This window comes from Physella acuta, unplaced genomic scaffold, assembly GCF_028476545.2.
Source record: "Physella acuta isolate Inbredline_101_S28 unplaced genomic scaffold, ASM2847654v3 ptg001160l, whole genome shotgun sequence".
Taxonomy (NCBI): Eukaryota; Metazoa; Mollusca; class Gastropoda; family Physidae; genus Physella; species Physella acuta.
This window is the reverse complement of record NW_026732677.1, coordinates 89,492-109,917: the sequence shown is the minus strand read 5'-3', so window position 1 is coordinate 109,917 and position 20,426 is coordinate 89,492. Positions and strand designations below refer to the sequence as shown.

The 20,426-nt window shown below is 38.3% G+C and overlaps 1 protein-coding gene across 1 annotated transcript; it reads left to right on the top strand.

Moving 5' to 3' along the window:
- The first annotated feature begins 367 nt into the window (after positions 1–367).
- Positions 368–17,623, top strand: LOC131956566 (uncharacterized). Its single transcript, XM_059321086.1, has 8 exons — positions 368–452; positions 1,464–2,552; positions 3,439–3,594; positions 5,096–5,231; positions 6,505–6,607; positions 6,714–6,860; positions 15,201–15,268; positions 17,401–17,623. The coding sequence occupies exons 2-8, from the start codon at positions 1,484–1,486 to the stop codon at positions 17,606–17,608; spliced, it is 1,887 nt and encodes a 628-aa protein (XP_059177069.1). The 5' UTR covers positions 368–452; positions 1,464–1,483; the 3' UTR covers positions 17,609–17,623.
- The last annotated feature ends 2,803 nt before the right edge of the window (positions 17,624–20,426 follow it).

Sequence of the window (20,426 nt, the reverse complement as noted above, 5' to 3'; positions counted from 1 at the left end):
TATATATATATATATATATATATATATATATGTTTGTATATGTATTTATATATACACATGTATAAGTCAACTAAAAACTTAAGCAATATACAAGTTTGCATGTATCCCTGAAGCTAGGGCATTGAAACCATGGTCCCATAAAAGGCATTGTAAAATCCACTGTGTACCATCCAATATACTCAGTATACTTACACTTCTACAATTTACATATATCTAATGCTCAATCTACAGCTGATAGAGCCTAACAATAAGTATATAGAGAGACGGGGCTTGAAAAGGCTGGTGCATTATTAATGGGAGTATCCTTGGTGATGTGGAGCCTCGTTGTGGGCTGTTGTGTGTAATGTGACTACACCTACTGCATGCTCCCTGATGCCAGCATCATTGTACATCAGGCTATTGGGTTACGTCTGTACTTTCTGCTTGTGTAATCTAATACTAGCTGTAACACTGTAAGTATATAGTATAAAAGACCTATCTTTCTCTCTCTCTCTCTCTCTCTCTCTCTATATATATATATATATATATATATATATATATATATATATATATATATATATATATATATATATATATATATATATTTACATTGGTTGATTTCATCAGGCAAATTTTTAAAAATTTATTTCACTATGGTGACCTTCCTTACACCTAATACATTCCATACTGTTTAGCATAAAAAATGATCTCCACCCGTCTGTATTTTGAGTTACCAAACAAAAGCCACAGTGTAGGAAAAACTTAGATTTAATTTGTATTTTGTTTTAGATGAAATTTTCCTGTAGTTTTGGCGTTGCCTCGGATTTTGTCGGTAGTTTTCACACACAAATTTGTGTGTATGTGTGAGTTGATGTAACTAAACACATAAACCTACCTAAAACTTTAGTACACATGCTTACAACTAATCAACACTTTTATAACTAAAACCATACTCACGCCTAGTACGTTTGTAACAATGTTTGTAATTACTAAATACTTTTACATATACAACTTGTACAAGTAATTAAAAAATTACAGTTTGTTATTCAGAGGCGTACCCCGGGTGGACTGTCAAATTTGCGCCGCCCCCGTCCCCTCCTAACCATTAGTATATTTATTCCTCAAAGGAGCACCCCCCCCCCCTCCACCTCATCAACTTGGAAAGGCCGGGGACGCTTTTACCAATCGCTATGCCTTTAACAGTTAATGTAGAAAACAATTAAATTAAGTCCGTAAAGTCAAGTGACATTATATTTTCTTAACTTCGACTATGTACATTTTTTGTTTAATTTCTCAAACCTGTTCAGAAACCCCAATAAGGTTGGCGTCCCCTTCTCCCCAGACCTCCCATTGCTACGTCTCTGTTGTTATTATAATGTTCGCAAACAACTAAATTCTTTAAGCAGTAATATTTATCCTCCTTTCATATTACTTTTTCAGGTTTGTAAAGTCTGGCTTTTGAACTAACAATTTTTTATTCACAGAATATCCCCCACAAGCAGCCATGCCTACACTAAGCCAGTGTAAAATATTGACGCGGATATTGGTCAAAAAGGCCCAGGAGTCTGCCAGTCAGTTCCAGGACAGCGTGCCAGACGATCAGGAAACACCGGAAGTTCCAGCGGAACCACCGTCCGATAATGTTGATGCTAATACAGGCTTGGCGGAATCTTGTCCGGAACTGCAGACGGATCAGGTCTCCAGAACGGATCCGACTAGAGAGAGGCGAGTCAGGTCTGCGAAAAGCGTGCGGATAGCAGACGATAGTGCTATGAGGGCGGTTCCGGAAGTGGAAGACTTGCAGCTGTCCTCAAATCCCGCGCAGGAACTAGACGAACCAACAGAGACAACAGATACAGATGTCTCACCAAACTCCCCACAAGACACGTCTAGGTCTCTAGCTGCAGACGAAACCACCGACATCAAAGTCACAGTCAAACCCTGTCTTAAACGCGGCACGAGCTGCTTCTTCAAACGACCCGACAGCCGGTCCAAAAGCGTGACCTTCGGACGACCTTCAAGCGGATTTTACCCGCTCCGCAACGCGGAAAGTCTGGAATCCGATTCCGGACTCTTCCCCGCGATAAAAAACTCCCAGGCCCAATCCGAACCGACAACGCCTCTGACGACATCTCGCGAAGGAGACAAATTCCCTCTATGGAGCAGGTACGGGTTCACAAGCGCGGACCCACAAGACGTCAGAACACGTCCTTCAAGCTGCGGTCCCGTTTTTCGTACCGCCAATCAAATCACCGGCGTCATGCAAAAATTCGACACGGCCCGGCGTAAAGGCTGGAACTTTGAACGCCGCTTCTCCTGCATCGAACCCAACCTCAGCGGCGTGTTCTCCATACGACGGGGCAGCATCATCAACAGAACGCTGTTCCCCATATCCATACAGACAGCAGCAATCAAGTCCACCCATGCCACGCCCGAGCCAGCCCCTGTACCCTACGAACCTTATATTATAAAAAACTGTCGCTTAATTAGACGGGATAGTGCGCAGTTGTCTCCGCCTTATAAAGATGAACAGAATAAAGAGGAAACAGATTTTAGAAGGGGAGACGAATTTAGTGAGTATATAAAGCAAACAAATCTCATCCATTTATTAACAGCCATTGTGCCTACTATTGCATAATCATAGTAACATATTTTAAGGATTTAGATAATAAAAGACAAATAAAGTAAAGTTCACCAGCGCATTGGCGATGTCATAATTATACTTTATCAACTTGAAGAGTAAAATGAAAAGCATGGAATAACGTGATCGTGTGGTAGGGCGTTTAACTACTGATACGAAGGATTCGAGTTCAGTTCTCGATCTAGTCTTTGAGTCTTTTCATGGAAATAAAAGGGGGCTTGTAAGGTACATAACACACAATCGTTGTATTTACTTACGTCATAGAAATTGAATAACACTAATCTGGCCGATAAGCATCTACTGGAAAAAAAATGGTACTGGAGAATTTTTTTAACAGCAATTACAATTGGGTTTTATAAAAAATCTCGTAGTTGTTAGAAAGGGAAAGACAACCTATATATTCTCCAAATATTTAGTTAACGTATGACATTTTGAGCTAGATCATGTAGCTGTTTAATGTGACGTTCCTATGACGCATATTACAATTAAACTTAAAACTTTTTTTTTTAATAAATAATTGTTAGTAAATGAATGATAATCTTCAAATTGGTTAACAAACACATTTCCGATCAAATGTTTTTGCCGATTTTTCACATTTGCAAACGTTTATCATTTAATTTAATATCAAATGTACTTATCATTCAATTTTTTGCTTTAATTCAATACAATTTGAACTCGTTTTTAATGAATCGATTAAGTTATCATTTAATTTAATAATATCATTTTAAATTTAATGTATCAAATTAAATTAGTCATGTAATTAAAAACGACGCCGCTTAAATCTCTGACTCTGCTAACGTCGTGACTATCTTTACCAGACGACGCTGACGACGACGCCAGCTCTGATGGTGACGCCGACAGTCTGGAGGTCTGTGCGGCCAGCTTGGACACGAAGGTGGAGCTGCCGAGGTGGTCGAAGGAGAAGCAGGCGATCATTGTGGACAGGCCTGTTTCAGCTGTTAGTCTCCCCGCGGGTAGGTTGATGTTGCTGTATGCTGCTGTGGTACGGTATGCTAATGCACGTTGCTATATGCTGCTCAGCGTTTCTTCCAGACATTTTTCTCCGTGGGGGGGGGGGGGGGGGGGGTAGACCCCCCCCCGCCCCCCCCTCCCCCTCCCCCCTCCGAAGAGATGCCTGGAAGAAACTCTGATGCTGCTGTGGTACTGTGTGTTCATGTACGTTGCTGTATGCTGCTGAGGTACTGTATGCTATTGTACGTTGCTATATGCTGCTGCGGTAATATATTCTAAAGTACGGTGATATATATTACTGTGGTACTGTATGCTAATGTACGTTGATATATTCTGCTGTGGTACTTAATGTTAATTAATGTACGTTGATATATATATATATTACTGTGGTACTGTGGTGCTAATGCACGTTGATATATGCTACTGTGGTTTATCGTAATTGAATGTATATTATTGTAATATACTGTAGTATACTGGATTTTTATATAAGTTATTGTAATTTGTGATACGGTGTGGTCGAATGGTAGAACATACGACTGCTAGCCCCAAAGTCGAGTTCGAATCCGGATTTAAGTCTGATCAGCTCTGAAGTTTACTGTTTGCTTTTGAATTTTAGGGTAATATATTGTACACTTTTACTGTAAGCAATTATATCTGAATGTATGCTAATTTAAGTGTCTATATGTTACTGTATACGCAGTATGTTCAGCTTGATGATGTATATCAGTTACTGTAAGTAACTGAGCGTTACTCTTCATTTATTCTATAATAGTGTATTTAACTTTTTGACTAAAATATAGGTACCATTGTCCAGAAGTTTGGCTTGTGGAATCAAAACGAACTGCTCAGCTAATGCATTTTTAAAGTTGTTCAATTGTTGCTCCTATAGGTACCATTGTTCAGAAGCTTGGCTTGTGGAATCAAAACGAACTGCTCAGCTAATACATTTTTAAAGTTATTCTATTGTTGCCCTTATATGTACCATTGTTCAGAAGCTTGGCTTGTGGAATCAAAACGAACTGCTCAGCTGATACATTTTGTTATTCTATTGTTGTCCCTATAGGTACCATTGTCCAGAAACTTGGCTTGTGGAATCAGAACGAACTGCTCAGCTGATACATTTTGTTATTCTATTGTTGCTCCTATAGGTACCATTGTTCAGAAGCTAGGCTTATGGAATCAAAACGAACTGCCCAGCTGATACATTTTTAAAGTTATTCTATTGTTGTCCCTATAGGTACCATTGTTCAGAAGTTTGGCTTGTGGAACCAGAACCAACTGTTATGCTGATACATTTTAAAACTTATTCTATTGTTGCTCCTATAGGTTCCATTGTCCAAATGCTTGCTTATGAAATCAGAACCAACTGCTCAGCTGATACATTTTTAAAATTATTCTATTGTTGCCCTTATAGGTTCCATTGTCCAAATGCTCGGCTTATGAAATCAGAACCAACTGCTCAGCTGATACATTTTTAAAATTATTCTATTGTTGCCCTTATAGGTACCATTGTCCAGAAACTAGGCTTGTGGAATCAGAACGAACTGCTCATGTCTGAAGAGACACAACAAGAACTTCAGAAACTAGGATTTAGGAAACCGTCCAAAGCCAAACGGAAGAAGAAAGCTAAAGGAAACGGGTGCTTGTTCTTTCTTTATTCTTTCTTCATTCTTTCTTTATTCTTTTTTTTTTCTTTATTCTTTCTTTATTCTTTTTAAATTCTTTCTTTATTTCTTTATGCTTTCTTTATTCTTTCTTTATTCTTTCTTTATTCTTTCTTTATTCTTTCTTTATTCTTTCTTTATTCTTTCTTTATTCTTTCTTTATTCTTTCTTTATTCTTTCTTTATTCTTTCTTTATTCTTTCTTTATTCTTTCTTTATTCTTTCTTTATTCTTTCTTTATTCTTTCTTTATTCTTCTTTATTCTTTCTTTATTCTTTCTTTATTCTTTTTAAATTATTTCTTTATTTCATTATGCTTTCTTTATTCTTTCTTTATTCTTTCTTTATTCTTTCTTTATTCTTTCTTTATTCTTTCTTTATTCTTTCTTTATTCTTTCTTTATTCTTTCTTTATTCTTTCTTTATTCTTTCTTTATTCTTTCTTTATTCTTTCTTTATTCTTTCTTTATTCTTTCTTTATTCTTTCTTTATTCTTCTATATTCTTTCTTTATTCTTTCTTTATTCTTTTTAAATTATTTCTTTATTTCTTTATGCTTTCTTTATTCTTTCTTTATTCTTTCTTTATTCTTTCTTTATTCTTTCTTTATTCTTTCTTTATTCTTTCTTTATTCTTTCTTTATTCTTTCTTTATTCTTTCTTTATTCTTTCTTTATTCTTTCTTTATTCTTTCTTTATTCTTTCTTTATTCTTTCTTTATTCTTTCTTTATTCTTTCTTTATTCTTTCTTTATTCTTCTTTATTTTTTCTTTATTCTTTCTTTATTCTTTTTAAATTCTTTCTTTATTTCTTTATGCTTTCTTTATTCTTTCTTTATTCTTTCTTTATTCTTTCTTTATTCTTTCTTTATTCTTTCTTTATTCTTTCTTTATTCTTTCTTTATTCTTCTTTATTCTTTCTTTATTCTTTCTTTATTCTTTCTTTATTCTTTCTTTATTCTTTCTTTATTCTTTGTTTTATTTGAAAATTATCGTTACATTATTGCTTAAATGAATAAAAAAAAATTACCGAAAGGTTATATAGTGAGTTTCTCACAAGCTCACACACATGCAAATACACATTCACACACACATACACGCATATGAATATGCACGCGCACAAACCCACACCCACACGTACACATATGTATATACACACACGCACATATATATATATATATATATATATATATATATATATATATATATATATATATATATATATATATATATATGATATCTTATTGCCCCTAGTAAAGGAACTAGGATTGACCTAACTGGGCTTGTCACTGGAAAATTGGAACAAGTCGCAAAGAAAATTGAAATCAACCTGCAAAAAGATCCGGTATTAATTAAGGTGAGCATGATAAATTACTTAGATAGTGCGTGTGTACCCAGTTTTAAAGTAGAAATAGATTTTTAAGATCGGTAGTAAGAGGGTTAAAATTGTTATCTCGCAACAGGTGAGCAAGAAAAACCGCAACGTGGGCAAGTTCCTGGGACCGCCAGAGCCCCAGCCCAACGCCGTGTGTTTTGAGGTACTCGGGACTCTACTGAACCACTCGGACGTCAAGCAACAGCTGGGGGACCTGCTCAAGACGTGCCCGGAGGTGAGTGGGGGGGGGGGGTGGGGGAGTGGGGGGGGGGGGGTGGGGGGGGGGTCAGCGATGAGTAGGGTAAATGGTTTGGTGGGTGTGGGGGGGGGGGTCAGAGGTGTGTAGGGTAAGTGGGTTGGGGTGGTCAGAGGTGTGTGGGGTAAGTGGGTTGGGGTGGGTGGGGGGTCAGAGTCGTGTAGGGTTAGTGGGTTGGGGGTGGTCAGAGGTGTGTAGGGTTAGTGGGTTGGTGGGGGTGGAGGGGTCAGAGTCGTGTAGGGTTAGTGGGTTGGTGGGGGTGGAGGGGTCAGAGTCGTGTAGGGTTAGTGGGTTGGGGGGGGGTGGAGGGGTCAGAGTCGTGTAGGGTTAGTGGGTTGGGGGTGGGTCAGCGATGTATAGGGTAAGTGGGTTGGTGGGGGCGGGGGTTGGTCAGATGTGTGTAGGGTAAGTGGGTTGGGGGTGAGGGTAAGTGGACAAAAGTGAGTGTGTTGGGGAGGGGGGGGGGGATGGTCAGAGTTGTGTAGGGTAAGTGGGTTGGGGGAGTATGTTGAGTGTGTTTGGGGGAGAGGGTTAGAGGTGTGTAGGGATAGTGAGTTGGTGGGGGCGGGGGTTGGTCAGAGGTGTGTAGGGTAAGTGGGTTGGGGGAGTATGTTGAGTGTGTTTGGGGGAGAGGGTTAGAGTTGTGTAGGGTAAGTGGGTTGGAGGAGTATGTTGAGTGTGTTTGGGGGAGAGGGTTAGAGGTGTGTATGTTACGTGGGTTGGGTAGGGGGTGTGTCAGTCGTTTGTAACGTAAGAGGACAGAGGTGAGTGTGTTGGATAGGGGGGGGGGGGTAGAGTAAGGGTGACAGATGTTATGGGTTAGGCGGACAGATCACTTTTGTAAACCCGCCCACGAATAATAGTTACAATCTAACAACAACAAAATTAGATTGACAAAACACCCGGAAGAGAAGTGGTCCTTTGAGCTGTAACTATGCTCAGTGTTTCTTCCAGCCTTATTTCTCAGGGGGGGGGGGGGGGGGCGGACACTGTTAAAAGTATAAATTTTCTATATAAATTCCATTTCGTTCGGGGGGGGGGGGTAGACTTTCTTTGGGGGGGGGGGGGGGTCCTATGCCCCTCAGAAGAGATGCCTAGAAGAAATACTGACTATGCTAAAGGTGATTCTCTAAGACATTGGTTCCCTAATTGGGAAGTGTAACTGAAGAACAAAGTAAACCTTTAAATATTTGAACAATATTAAAATACACTTATATTAATCTTTAGAATAGCCACACTTAAAAAGCGAAGTATATCATATTTTAATAACATTGTTGAGCAATAAAAGTGTTGTACGTTGAATATTAAACGAAGTTATTATGTATCCAAGGGACAATACCTATAGCTATGTTCTTAAAAAATCGTTAAAATTCAAATAAATTCAACAGTAATCAAAATAAAAGATACGTTCTTTTCTTATCAAAAGTGAACATTTACAATTTTTAATCAACTGTGTCCAGTATTATTCAGTTATTTTAATTTTAATTGTTTTTATTATATTTAAAACAACGAACTGTTAATAGTCATAAATATTTAATTTAAAAAGGCATAAAAAAATTAAGTTGTAATTGATGCTTGTGCGGTACCATAATACATGTATAATCGCTTTAGTTATACGTAAAACTATCAAACAAATTATAATTACTCAGTGGCGTAGCGAGGTCGGGTGTCACCCGGTGCGGCACTTAATAGTGTCACCCTTCCCCAGAGGCGTAGCGACCCTTCCCGGGGACAAACTTTCAAATTTTCGATTAGCACCCCTCCCCCCTCAAACTTTCGATTTGCACCCCTCCCTCAAGTTTTCGATTTGCACCCCCCCCCCCCCCCCCCTCAAACTTTCGATTTGCACCCCCTCAACTTTTTCTCCATATATTTGGCTTTTTTTTTGCCTTGGTGTCACCCCGCTAAATGGTGTCACCCGGTGCGGTCCGCACCCCCCCCCCCCCTCGCTACGCCCCTGTTATTACTTATTTAAATGTTTAAAACAATTGAATTAATAAAAAAAATGTTTGAGGACTCTATAGATATAGGTGTTTGGAAGGGAAGAATGTTTGCTTTGATGTGTCACATTGTAATAACATAACTTTTCAGATTGCTTAAAATTTGTATAATTTTAATTCTCTGTAATCGCAAATTTATTTCAGCTCAACTTAAAAACCCAAATTCTACCCCCCTCCTCACCCACCACGCCGAGGGAAAATAATCCCTTGAATTATCATTTAATTACACATTTGCATTTTTAGGTTGTTTTTTTTTATTAATATTTAGACGTTTTTGTATTAGATCTATGTATAAGTAAACCATCTTAAATGAATGAAAGTAGGCTACAAGTAAGAAAGAAATATTACTATTGTAAATCTGTATCAGTCCTCACAAGCCGATGATGAAAACTGTAATACTAAAGCGAACACACAACTGACGCTGTAAATTACATGTCTGAGGCGGAAAAAAAAATGTGTCGATATGTCAAAACAATGTTTTTCAAACGCCCGTTGTACAAACATGCAACGAGAAATGGCGCAATTATGTTTGTATGTGTGTTTGTGTGTGTGTGTGTGTGTGTGGTGGGGGGGGGGGCTGATACTTGCCTACTAAAACCCCCGGCCCCAAGTCGTGTGTTTCGATCCACAGGTCACCCCATCCACTCAGATCTCCTATACGTGACTAAATGACTTAGGCTTGATTAGATTATGGGGACTGGGCTTGGTTAGATGTATTAGCTTAGGCTTGATTAGATCATGGGGACTGGGCTTGGTTAGATGTATTAGCTTAGGCTTGATTAGATTATGGGGACTGGGCTTGATTAGATGTATTAGCTTAGGCTTGATTAGATGTATTAGCTTAGGCTTGATTAGATTATGGGGACTGGGCTTGATTAGATGTATTAGCTTAGGCTTGATTAGATGTATTAGCTTAGGCTTGATTAGATGTATTAGCTTAGGCTTGATTAGATGTATTAGCTTAGGCTTGATTAGATTATGGGGACTGGGCTTGATTAGATGTATTAACTTAGGCTTGATTAGATTATGGGGACTGGGCTTGATTAGATGTATTAACTTAGGCTTGATTAGATTATGGGGACTGGGCTTGATTAGATGTATTAGCTTAGGCTTGATTAGATTATGGGGACTGGGCTTGATTACATGTATTAGCTAAGGCTTGATTACATGTATCAGCCTAGGCTATTTTGTCTAGGATATGCTGTATAGGATATTTTGTCTGAGATCATTTGTCCTGTCACCTTATCCGTTATTTTCAATGACGCTATCTTTTTCTGACTCTTTTACTCTCAATAATATATCCATATTATCCTTCTTTACTTTAACACAGAAGATCACTGATTCTACCACCATCCTAAAGAAACAAACTTAAAAAAAAAAGTTTCAATAAAGGACCCAACGAAGTTCGGTCAAGATCTAATCCCAACTTCGATCTGTTTGAAGAGCGTCTCCTCACCCCTGCCCTTCGGCCTCGATCGAGTTTTCTTGTGCCTATTCGGTTTCTCGATATTAATTCCTGTGGAATCAATCGAAACCTTTCAATCTTTACACACTGTTCGGCTCTACCTTACAGGGGTCCGAGTTTCTTCCAGGCTTCTCCCCCCTCCAAAGAAAGTCTACAGCCCACCCCCACTCCCCGGAAAATGTCCCCCCCTTCCCGAAAATATCAAGTGCCCCCCCCCCCCCCCTCGCTATGGAGAAAAAAGTCTGGAAGAAACACTGATTGGGGTGGAAGATGCCTAGAACAACATTTTAAAATTATTTTTTTTCTAGATTACTTAAGGACAGCATTGTCAAAGACTATTTGGCATGATTCATGTAAATAAACTGATAGAATAATGGGGTTTAATACGATAGTGCGATAATTTTCATCTTTTGGCATTTTGTTCCTCTTGTGAATAAACAAATGATTATCTTCCCGGGTCAAAAACTTGGTATCTAAAAAATGAATAATTTTGTCATTTCAGTGAACACAATAAACAGTGTTTTTCTGTTATTTTCCCACGTTTTCTTTAACTTGCTTTCGCGTCTGTTTGTTTTTCCATCAAATCTTGCGATCAAAATTTCGGGCACTCCCATTTAGCTAGCGCGCTTAAATTTACAGGGAAGCTTTGTTTCCGATGACAATACAATATTCAATTATTATTATACTAAATTGATCCATGGAAACACTTTTATTGATCATTTTAGACTGCTATTGATTTTGTACAAAAAAGGGACATAACCTGAGTAATTATAATTTGATAAAAAACAACCTTCGGTACTTTCCCTTGAAAAAGATCGAAACCGAAAATCTGCTGCTTTAACGATGAGACAGAAGAACATAGTGTCTCTCGTAAAGCAAAAGTGCGTCATCAAACTGCTCGTGCGATTGAGACAGAACAAGAAAGGGTCCTCTCGTCTTGCTAAGCAGAAAGAACGAACTGATGCGGCACTTGTGATTTTTGTCATAAATGCGCACGCAGTTTGCGATCGCTTATAGTAGAGTGATCGCTTGCATTATTGTGATGTATAGCATTATTTTCTACTTTTTAGTTCAATCAGAAAACGTAGGTTTTTTAAATTTTTTTAATGATAATTATTTGTGCTTGGGGTAGGGTAAGCACTTAAAACTTTCGGAGAAGGGGGGGGGGGCTTACTTAAATTTCCGGGTGGGGGAGCAAGAGCACTATGACAGTATATATTTTCTTTATAAAAAATTAGGTTATTAAAATTTCGATTAAATCTGTATTGTCTCTCCGCCTTTGAGCCTTTCATCATCGTGAGTTTATTCGCAGTCGACAATGTGTGTTCTTAGTCCTGTGTCTTGGTCTCTACGTGGATCTTTTATTCTTTATCTCTGTATCTTTGTTTTCAAATGCATGTTCTGTACGGGTTAAATTTGCGGACAACTTGCTTGTTCTGTGCTCTTTAACGAGACGTGCTTGGATTTAAGCTGAAGGTAGATGTAGTCTAGTCTCAGGGATCTCAATGGATGCCGTGTATGTTCTGGTTTTTAGCGCAATTTCCATACGGACAATTGCGATTATTAACTCGTTCTGGATGGATGTGTGTCCGATGTGTGTCCGCAGCTTTAAGTCGTATCTCCCTCCTCAACGAAGCAATATCGAGGACCTAGTTCCAAAAGCAAATATGTTAAGCAAGTTCCGATGATGATTGTGGGCCAAAAAAATTCATTCCCGGAATTCCTTCCTGGATTCCCGGAAAAGCCAAAAAAAAAAAAAAAACTACACGTTGAACGATATTAGTGACAAAGCAAAGAAATAACTAAATAGCTAAAAAAAAATCCGGACACATTTAAAATAACATAGACTACCAATACCTATTAGAAAAATTAAAACCAAATTATATACATTATTAGTCAACACAACACCATATTAAATGTACACACTGATTAAGAGACTTAAAATTAAGAGACTTAAATTGTTTTGTTAAAACCCCGGCTGTTCGATGGTAGTTATGTGTTTGTGTCTTTTAAAAACACCTATTTCGGCTGAGCACGGGTCTGACCACACTAATCCTTCATATGCCGAAAAAACACAAACAGGTATACTCTACTTCACCTGCTCCGTGTCCCCGCCAAGTCCCGATAGGCTACTTTATCATTCACATCTAAAAATAAGTGAAAAAAAAATTGACAATGACGGGGTATGTCTCAAACACGTACCACCCGCTTGGTAACTATTTCACTATCATTGCAGCTATTTAGGCACTTCAACTTTTAAGTGCAGAATACTTTACTTAGAAACTTGAGTTACGCGAATAGGCCCTATTATTTCAAAATGAAATTGTATCCCAAATTAGCCAATTCCATAGCTAAACAAAGATTTATATAAAATAATTAAGGCCTGAAATAGTTTAGTTTAGAAACTCATTATTGGCAATAAATTCTAGGATCAAGATAGAGCTAGAATCTAGAATATACGGCTGGCTTTAGTCTAGTTTTTCCGTATCTGTCTGTCTCTCTCTGTCTCTCTCTGTCTCTCTCTGTGTGTCTCTCTCTCTCTCTCTCTATATATATATATATATAGCCTATATATATATAGCCTATATATATATAAAGCCTATATATAAATGTATATAACTCCTAATATCAGTAATCAATGGCTCATTAGTTTTGATACAATACATCGCTGGAAATTTTTAAGTATTGTTTTTGTATTGAATTTTTACATTGTATTATTAACATTTCTAATATCCAAGGGAAGCAACCTAGGTCCTAATATCTATATTCTTAAAAGTTAAAGATAAATTCTGTAGTTAACAAAATTCTAATTATTGATTTATATTTATTGCTGCATTGAACATGCTATATATAAGTCATAGATTAATTCATGATATAATATATATATATATATATATCTGAGTAGATTTTAAAACTATATTCAACTGTAATTAAAACATTAAACCAATAGCTAGATTAATATCTTAATTAAAGAAATTTTAATAAGAACCTTTGCTTTCCAATATACTACTAACAATAGTGTTAACAGAGCGAAACGAGATTTATATAATTTAATTACACAGTAGCTTCTTCTTCTTCTTCGTTCCTAATAATTAGTGTTGGAGGGGATCGAGCCTTATGTGCCAGAGGGTTTGAACTCGAGACTTTTTCGAATTTATCAACACATTTGCATTTTCAGGTGTTTTTTTTTTTAAAACCCAATCTTTTTTAATTAAACGTTTTGTATTAGATCTATGTATAAGTAAACCATCCTAAATGAATGAAAGTAGGCTACAAGTGAGAAAGAAATATTACTATTGTAAATCTTTATCAGTCCTCACAAACCGATGATGAAAACTGTAATTCTAGAGCGAACATGCAAGGCAAACTGACGCTGTAAATTACTTATTTGAGGCAAAAAAAATATTACATTTACTAACATTGAAACACCATTAAACAAAACATTACAAATTCAGGATTGTAGGTACAATTGGAATTCTACGTTTTATAACAATGTCATGTATAAGTAAACCATCTTCAATGAATGAAAGTACATGTGGGAAAGAAGTATTATTATTGTAAATATGAGTCAGTCCTCTCAAACCGATGATGAAAACTGTAATGCTAAAACAAACATGGCAAGGTAATATTACATGTTTGAGGCAATAAAAAAAAAGAAATAAAAAAAAATTATTTAATTGACTAAAATAACAATCAAGCAGATATGAGAATTTGTTCTTGTATTACAATTAGAAACAAGCACAAAACCATAATACAAAAAAAATCGAGTTTAGTAGCGAGCTGTCTAGTCTGTAGCCCTTAGCCCATCTAGTCCACTGGAGAGGTGTCTGCAGCCGTTTGTCCCTCTAGTTTGGTTGCTTATCTCAGCTAGAGAGGTGTGTCTGTAGCCCGTTGTTTATCTCAGCTAGAGAGGTGTGTCTGTAGCCCTTTGCTCATCTCAGCTAAAGAGGTGTGTCTGTAGCCCTTTGTTTATCTCAGCTAGAGAGGTGTGTCTGAAGCCCTTTGCTTATCTCAGCTAAAGAGGTGTGTCTGTAGCCCTTTGTTTATCTCAGCTAGAGAGGTGTGTCTGTAGCCCTTTGCTTATCTGAGCTAGAGAGGTGTGTCTGAAGCCCTTTGCTCATCTCAGCTAGAGAGGTGTGTCTGAAGCCCTTTGCTCATCTCAGCTAGAGAGGTGTGTCTGAAGCCCTTTGCTCATCTCAGCTAGAGAGGTGTGTCTGAAGCCCTTTGTTTATCTCAGCTAGAGAGGTGTGTCTGTAGCCCTATTGTTTATCTCAGCTAGAGAGGTGTGTCTGAAGCCCTTTGTTTATCTCAGCTAGAGAGGTGTGTCTAAAGCCCTTTGCTCATCTCAGCTAGAGAGGTGTATCTGTAGCCCTTTGTCTCATCTCAGCTAGAGAGGTGTGTCTGTAGCCCTTTGCTCCTCTAGCCCAATTTCTGTAGCCCTTTACTCCTCTAGCCCAATGTCTGTAGCCCTTTGCTCCTCTAGCCCAATTTCTGTAGCCCTTTGCTCCTCTAGCCCAATGTCTGTAGCCCTTTACTCCTCTAGACCAATGTCTGTAGCCCTTTACTCCTCTAGCCCAATTCATGCAGCCCTTTGCTCCATGTGATTCATTCAATTCATTGAAAAACTCCGTCTGATTGATGTTGTATATGCAGCAACACCCAATACTTAAACTAATTCAACAGAGAAATTTTTTTTTGTGTAGTTTCAACTGATACTACCCATACATACAACTGATTTGTACATTGATGCAGAGTCTGTGTTATAAAGAGTATGACAATTTACATCTTAGGATAATGATGATGTCATGTCTGCTAATCCTTGGGATTAACTCATTCTATTCTTGTCGTACACAGGTGAAGCTGGTCGGTATAAAGTTTGATCATAGGGCCATCTACAATAGCTCCTCGGACATGTATAACAGGTAAGTAGGGGGGTCAGGTAAATGTGGGGGTGGTATAAAGTTTGATTATAGGGCCATCTACAATAGCTCATCGGACATGTATAACAGGTAAGTAGGGGGTCAGGTAAATGGGGGGTGGTATAAAGTTTGATCATAGGGCCATCTACAATAGCTCCCCTGATATGTATAACAGGTAAATGTGGGGTGGTATAAAGTTTGATCACAGGGCCATATACAATAGCTCCTCGGACATGTATAACAGGTAAATGTGGGGGGGGGGGGGTCAGGTAAATGTGGGGGGGGGGTATAAAGTTTGATTATAGGGCCATTTACAACAGCTCCTCAGATATGTATAACAGGTAAATGTGGGGTGGTATAAAGTTTGATCACAGGGCCATTTACAACAGCTCCTCAGATATGTATAACAGGTAAATGTGGGGTGGGGTGGTATAAAGTTTGATCACAGGGCCATTTACAGCAGCTCCTCGGACATGTATAACAGGTAAGGTGGGGGGGGGGGTATAAAGTTTGATCACAGGGCCATTTACAACAGCTCCTCCGACATGTATAACAGGTAAGTGGGGGGGGGGGTCAGGTAAATATGGAAAAGAGGGGTATTTGATAAGATATGTATAATAGGTAATTGTGGGGGGGGGGGGGGTTCAGGTAGAAGTTAAGTTCCTTTTCAAACCTGACTGGGCAAGTGAAGTAGAGTTCTGTGAAGGGATAGTATGTACACGTCAAAGCTAGCTGGATGGTATACTGTTTTGGACCGGATTCGACCTCTCTACTGCTAGACCACTACGTCCCAGGTACAAGTGGAAGAGGGTATTAGATAAGCTATGTATAATAGTTAAGTGTGGAAGGGTAAAAGTGGGGAAGGGATTATTGGATGTATAACAGTTAAGTGTCAGTTAGCTAAAGGTGGAAGGGAGGGAGGTATTTGATGAGATTTATATAACAGGTAAAAGTGTTGTTTGGTACCTGGGGTACACTTGGCTAGGCCTACAACGTGGGGTCAAGTAAAAGTAGAGAGGTGTTTTTTTAATTAGATACGTATAACAGGTAAGTGGGTTTAAGTTAAAGGTAGGGGGTTATTTGATCAATCATGTGTAACAGATTAGTGTGTGTGTGGGGGGGGTGTGGGTGGGAGGGGGAGGGGGGAGTTAGGTAAAAAGATGTGTGGGTACGACTAGTGGTTGTTTTGGATTAGGTGGTCGAGTTGTGGGGGTTGTATAATTGTGTGGTCCAATGGTGTGTTTTTTGTGTGTGATCATCAAGTTGTGTGTTTTTGTGTTGCTGAAGTTGTAAAGTGGTCGTGTCTTATTGTTCAGCACGGTTAGTTTTTGTGCATTTGAAGTTGTTTTTATTTTGTTGTTTTGATTTATAGTGTTTTAATATGTTGAATTACACTGTTTATGTTGAGTTACAGTGTGTGTTGTTTGGCTACGTAGTTTTATCAAGTGTTATGTTGTTGTGTAGTTGTATTGTGTGCTACAGTCTGTTTAATCATTAGTGAAGTCAAGTAAAAAGAATGTTTATATCAAGTAGTTTCTGATTCAATTGTGTACAATTGGTCCTGTTAATTGGTCCTGTTGTGAGAGAGAATTGCTCACCAATCTCTTCTCTATAGGGCTGGTAAGTTCTTTGGCTCATGCAGGTTTTATTGAGCCGTAGAACTGGTGACCTACTTACCAGCCCTATATTCAACGTATTTTTTTTTTAAATATTGTTTTGAGTAGGGAGATATTGTGTACCTACAAAAAGTTTTAGCTATAAAAAAATGAAATTTAAGACTCGAATGTTTATTGTTTAACCTTCCTGCTGTAAATCATTACCACATTAGCACTTAATTACACCAGTATTAAATTACGATGAGTTGTTTCCCCATTAAAAGATTTAATTAAATTACCATTTTATTTGTGATGGAAGGAATATTATTTTAAACGCTTTTTAAGTTAATTTTTTTAATATTGATTATTTTTTTTACCGTTATTTAAAATTTTAATACTGATTTTTTTTTTTTACCGTCATTTTTTTTTTTTTTAAATACTAAATTTTTTAATTTGTTAACCTTAAATCCACCCCCCCCCCCCCTCCCAAATCACACTGATTATTTGTTGAGCGTTAATCCACCAACCTTACATCGGCAGGTGGATTATAACTACCAGCACGGTGGAAGGCCGGAACCGGCTGTCCGGTGGCAACTTGACCTTCGGTGACCTCACGGTCCAGCTGCGCCGGTACGATGACGTCATCAACAGCGAGTACCAGCAGTTCACGCGCATGCGCAACTTCGTCAAGATGATGAACCACCGCAAGATACTGGGCGGGAAGTTCCAGGCCGACACGACTGACTGACTCCTGTACAACAGCTAGCGCTTCACACTTTGATCGAGTTTCTTTCAGGCATCTCATCGAGGGGGGGGGGGGGGAGGAATCACTATCGCCCCTAAGCACACACACATTTTTTTTTATTTTAACCAGTGTTCGCCGCCCGTAAGGAACCAATACCCCCACCCTCGGAGAAAAATGTCTGAAAGAGACACAGCCTTTTTAATGCACGATTTAGATGCCTTCATTGGTGTCGGCAGGGAAGTGTTAAATGAGTTATAACCTACCCTGCTATGTTGCTGTCAATCATGAGAGTTGTCTCACGTTAGGATATTGGCGACGGTGGGCTCGTCTCAAACACTCACATGCACGCACGCACACACGCACACAATTATATATATATATATATATATATATATATATATATATATATATATATATATATATATATATATATATATATATACGAAACCACACACGCACACAATTATATATATATAAATAAATATATATATATATATATATGTATGTATGTATTATATATATATATATATATATATATATATATATATAATACGTGAGTGTGTGTGTTTTTGTATTTAAATATACATGTATGTATATAGGGAACTCCCCCACCCCAATACCAATTACTGCCAACGCCACTGGGTACCTGTATAAAGAAGGACCATTTGTAATTATTACTCGTAACGCTTCTAGCTTTGTCTCAAGTGTACAGTTTTAAATTATTGACAATTGGAACAAATATGTACAATACATTTAACAATTGCAGAGCTGTTGAAAAAAAGGAAAGGTACATATTTTTTTTGTTGTTGCTAACACAGTTCTTGTAATAAAAATTGATCAATAAAATTATACATTTTAAAACAAAAAATGTTGTTTGATTTACCCGTGCTTCGCACTTCTCGTATGGTTACTTGGTTAAGCGTCATTCGTTGAGGAAACTGATGGTTCCCCCCCCCCCCTCCCCCCCGCACAAACACTCATACACAAACAATAGTAATTTTTCTGGTTTTTTAATAACCCCTTCACACTCTTTTTTTCCCCTTTGAACTAAATAAAACATTGGTATGACATTGAAATTTTCATTTTGGTATTACCACCAGTGCGTATACCCAACCCTTCCCCTTCTTCCCTCCCCCTCCCACCCCCAATCTCCCACTTGTCTTTTGGCGCTCCTGAATTTTACAAAAGAACAAGAGATTCACAAAAGAATCGGATAAAAACAAGCCCCTTTTTACACAATGTTAAATCTTTTTTTTTCGTCTTGTCGAGAGCGAAACCTTTGCAATAGGAAGATCGATTTTAAATCCTGATTCATCGAACCCGGGTAAAACAAGCGCAATCTTGTCCGCTCTCACAAAGCTTATCCACACATTCGAATGGGTACACATCTATAAGAGATATCGATCGGTATCAGTGTTTCTTCCAGACTTTTTTCTCCGGTGGGGTACTTGAAATTTTCTGGGGGTGGGGGGGCGGTAGACTTTCTTCTGGGGGGGGGGGGACACTGTTAAAAGTATATATATATATTCTATATAAATTTAATTTCGTTCGAAGGGGGGGGGTAGACTTTTTTCGGGGGGCTCAGAAATTTTCTGGGGGTGGGTGGGGCGGTAGACTTTCTTCGGGGGGGGGGGGGGACACTGTTAAAAGTATATATATATTCTATATAAATTTAATTTCGTTCGGAGGGGGGGGGGGGGGGGGGGGGTAGACTTTTTTCGGGGGGCTCAGCTTCCCCCCCCCCCCCCCCCCCGAAGAGATGTCTGGAAGAAACTCTGATCGGTATTGAAAGAGCTTCGCAATGTTTCGCTGTTTATATGATGATGAATTGGGATTTAATACATCTTTAAATAGGAAAAGAGTGTGGGTGTAGGGGGGTTGATGTACATGGAGTTTGTAATTGATGTAAAGGGGGGGGGGGGTGAATATAAAAAAACGAGGGGGTAATTAACAATTGGTAATTTATTTATTTTTGTGGAGGGGGGGGGGGAGGAAATTTTTCCTGGGCATTGTGGTTTATTAACCGTGGGTATTTAATTCGCGGGGAAGGGAAATGTCAGGATCCTGCTATAATTATGTTTTAGCTGTTCAAAAACTAGTTTTGGTATCAACAATTTGAACGGAAGAATGAGATTATTTAAAGAGGGAGGGGAGAGCGGGTTATGAACCCAGCGAAAAAGCACTGTGATATACGGAAACCGATGTGGATAAATAAAAAGGGAAAGGGACATTATAATTATCCAATACTATTTGTATAACGATGTTTTTTATAAATTGTACTTGTTTTTTTTATTAGCAAGGTTCTATGATAGAATATGGTGGTCTTTTTTTTACTAGGAAGGTTTGGTTAGTTCTCAATGTATGACTCTGGTCAATGCTCTCTCTAAGCTGCGCGGTTATGCGGCCGCGCAATTTTGAACTGCCGCGCAGTCATGTTATAAAATACATATTTGTTTAAGACTTTTAAACACCGGACACACGAAATACACGTTGCGCACTAGCTTTTTCTCGTTAGAGGGCACAATACAGGTCAGGACGGTGTTCCTTTTAAATTTTATGCTATCAATAAAAAATTGTTACAGTGTGTATTGCGGGATAACAATTTGAAACCATATCAGTTACGTGGTTACCCGATTTTGTGCTGTTATATTTTGTCGTGAATTCCGTTGTACCATACACCCCAGAACAATGTACCGGAAACATACAACCGGAAACATACATCCGGAAATATACATCCAGGAACAATCTTCCGAAAACAATCATCCGGAAACAGACATCCGGAAATATAAACCCCGGAACAATATTCCGTAAACAGACATCC

What these genes read in the sequence shown, in the direction of transcription:
- LOC131956566 (XM_059321086.1), top strand. Translation starts at nt 1,484, where the DNA reads ATGCCTACACTAAGCCAGTGTAAAATATTGACGCGGATATTGGTCAAA. An exon ending in AGCTGTTAGTCTCCCCGCGG is followed by an intron (nt 3,595 to 5,095) that starts GTAGGTTGATGT and finishes TTGCCCTTATAG; the next exon opens with GTACCATTGTCCAGAAACTA. An exon ending in AAGAAAGCTAAAGGAAACGG is followed by an intron (nt 5,232 to 6,504) that starts GTGCTTGTTCTT and finishes TATTGCCCCTAG; the next exon opens with TAAAGGAACTAGGATTGACC.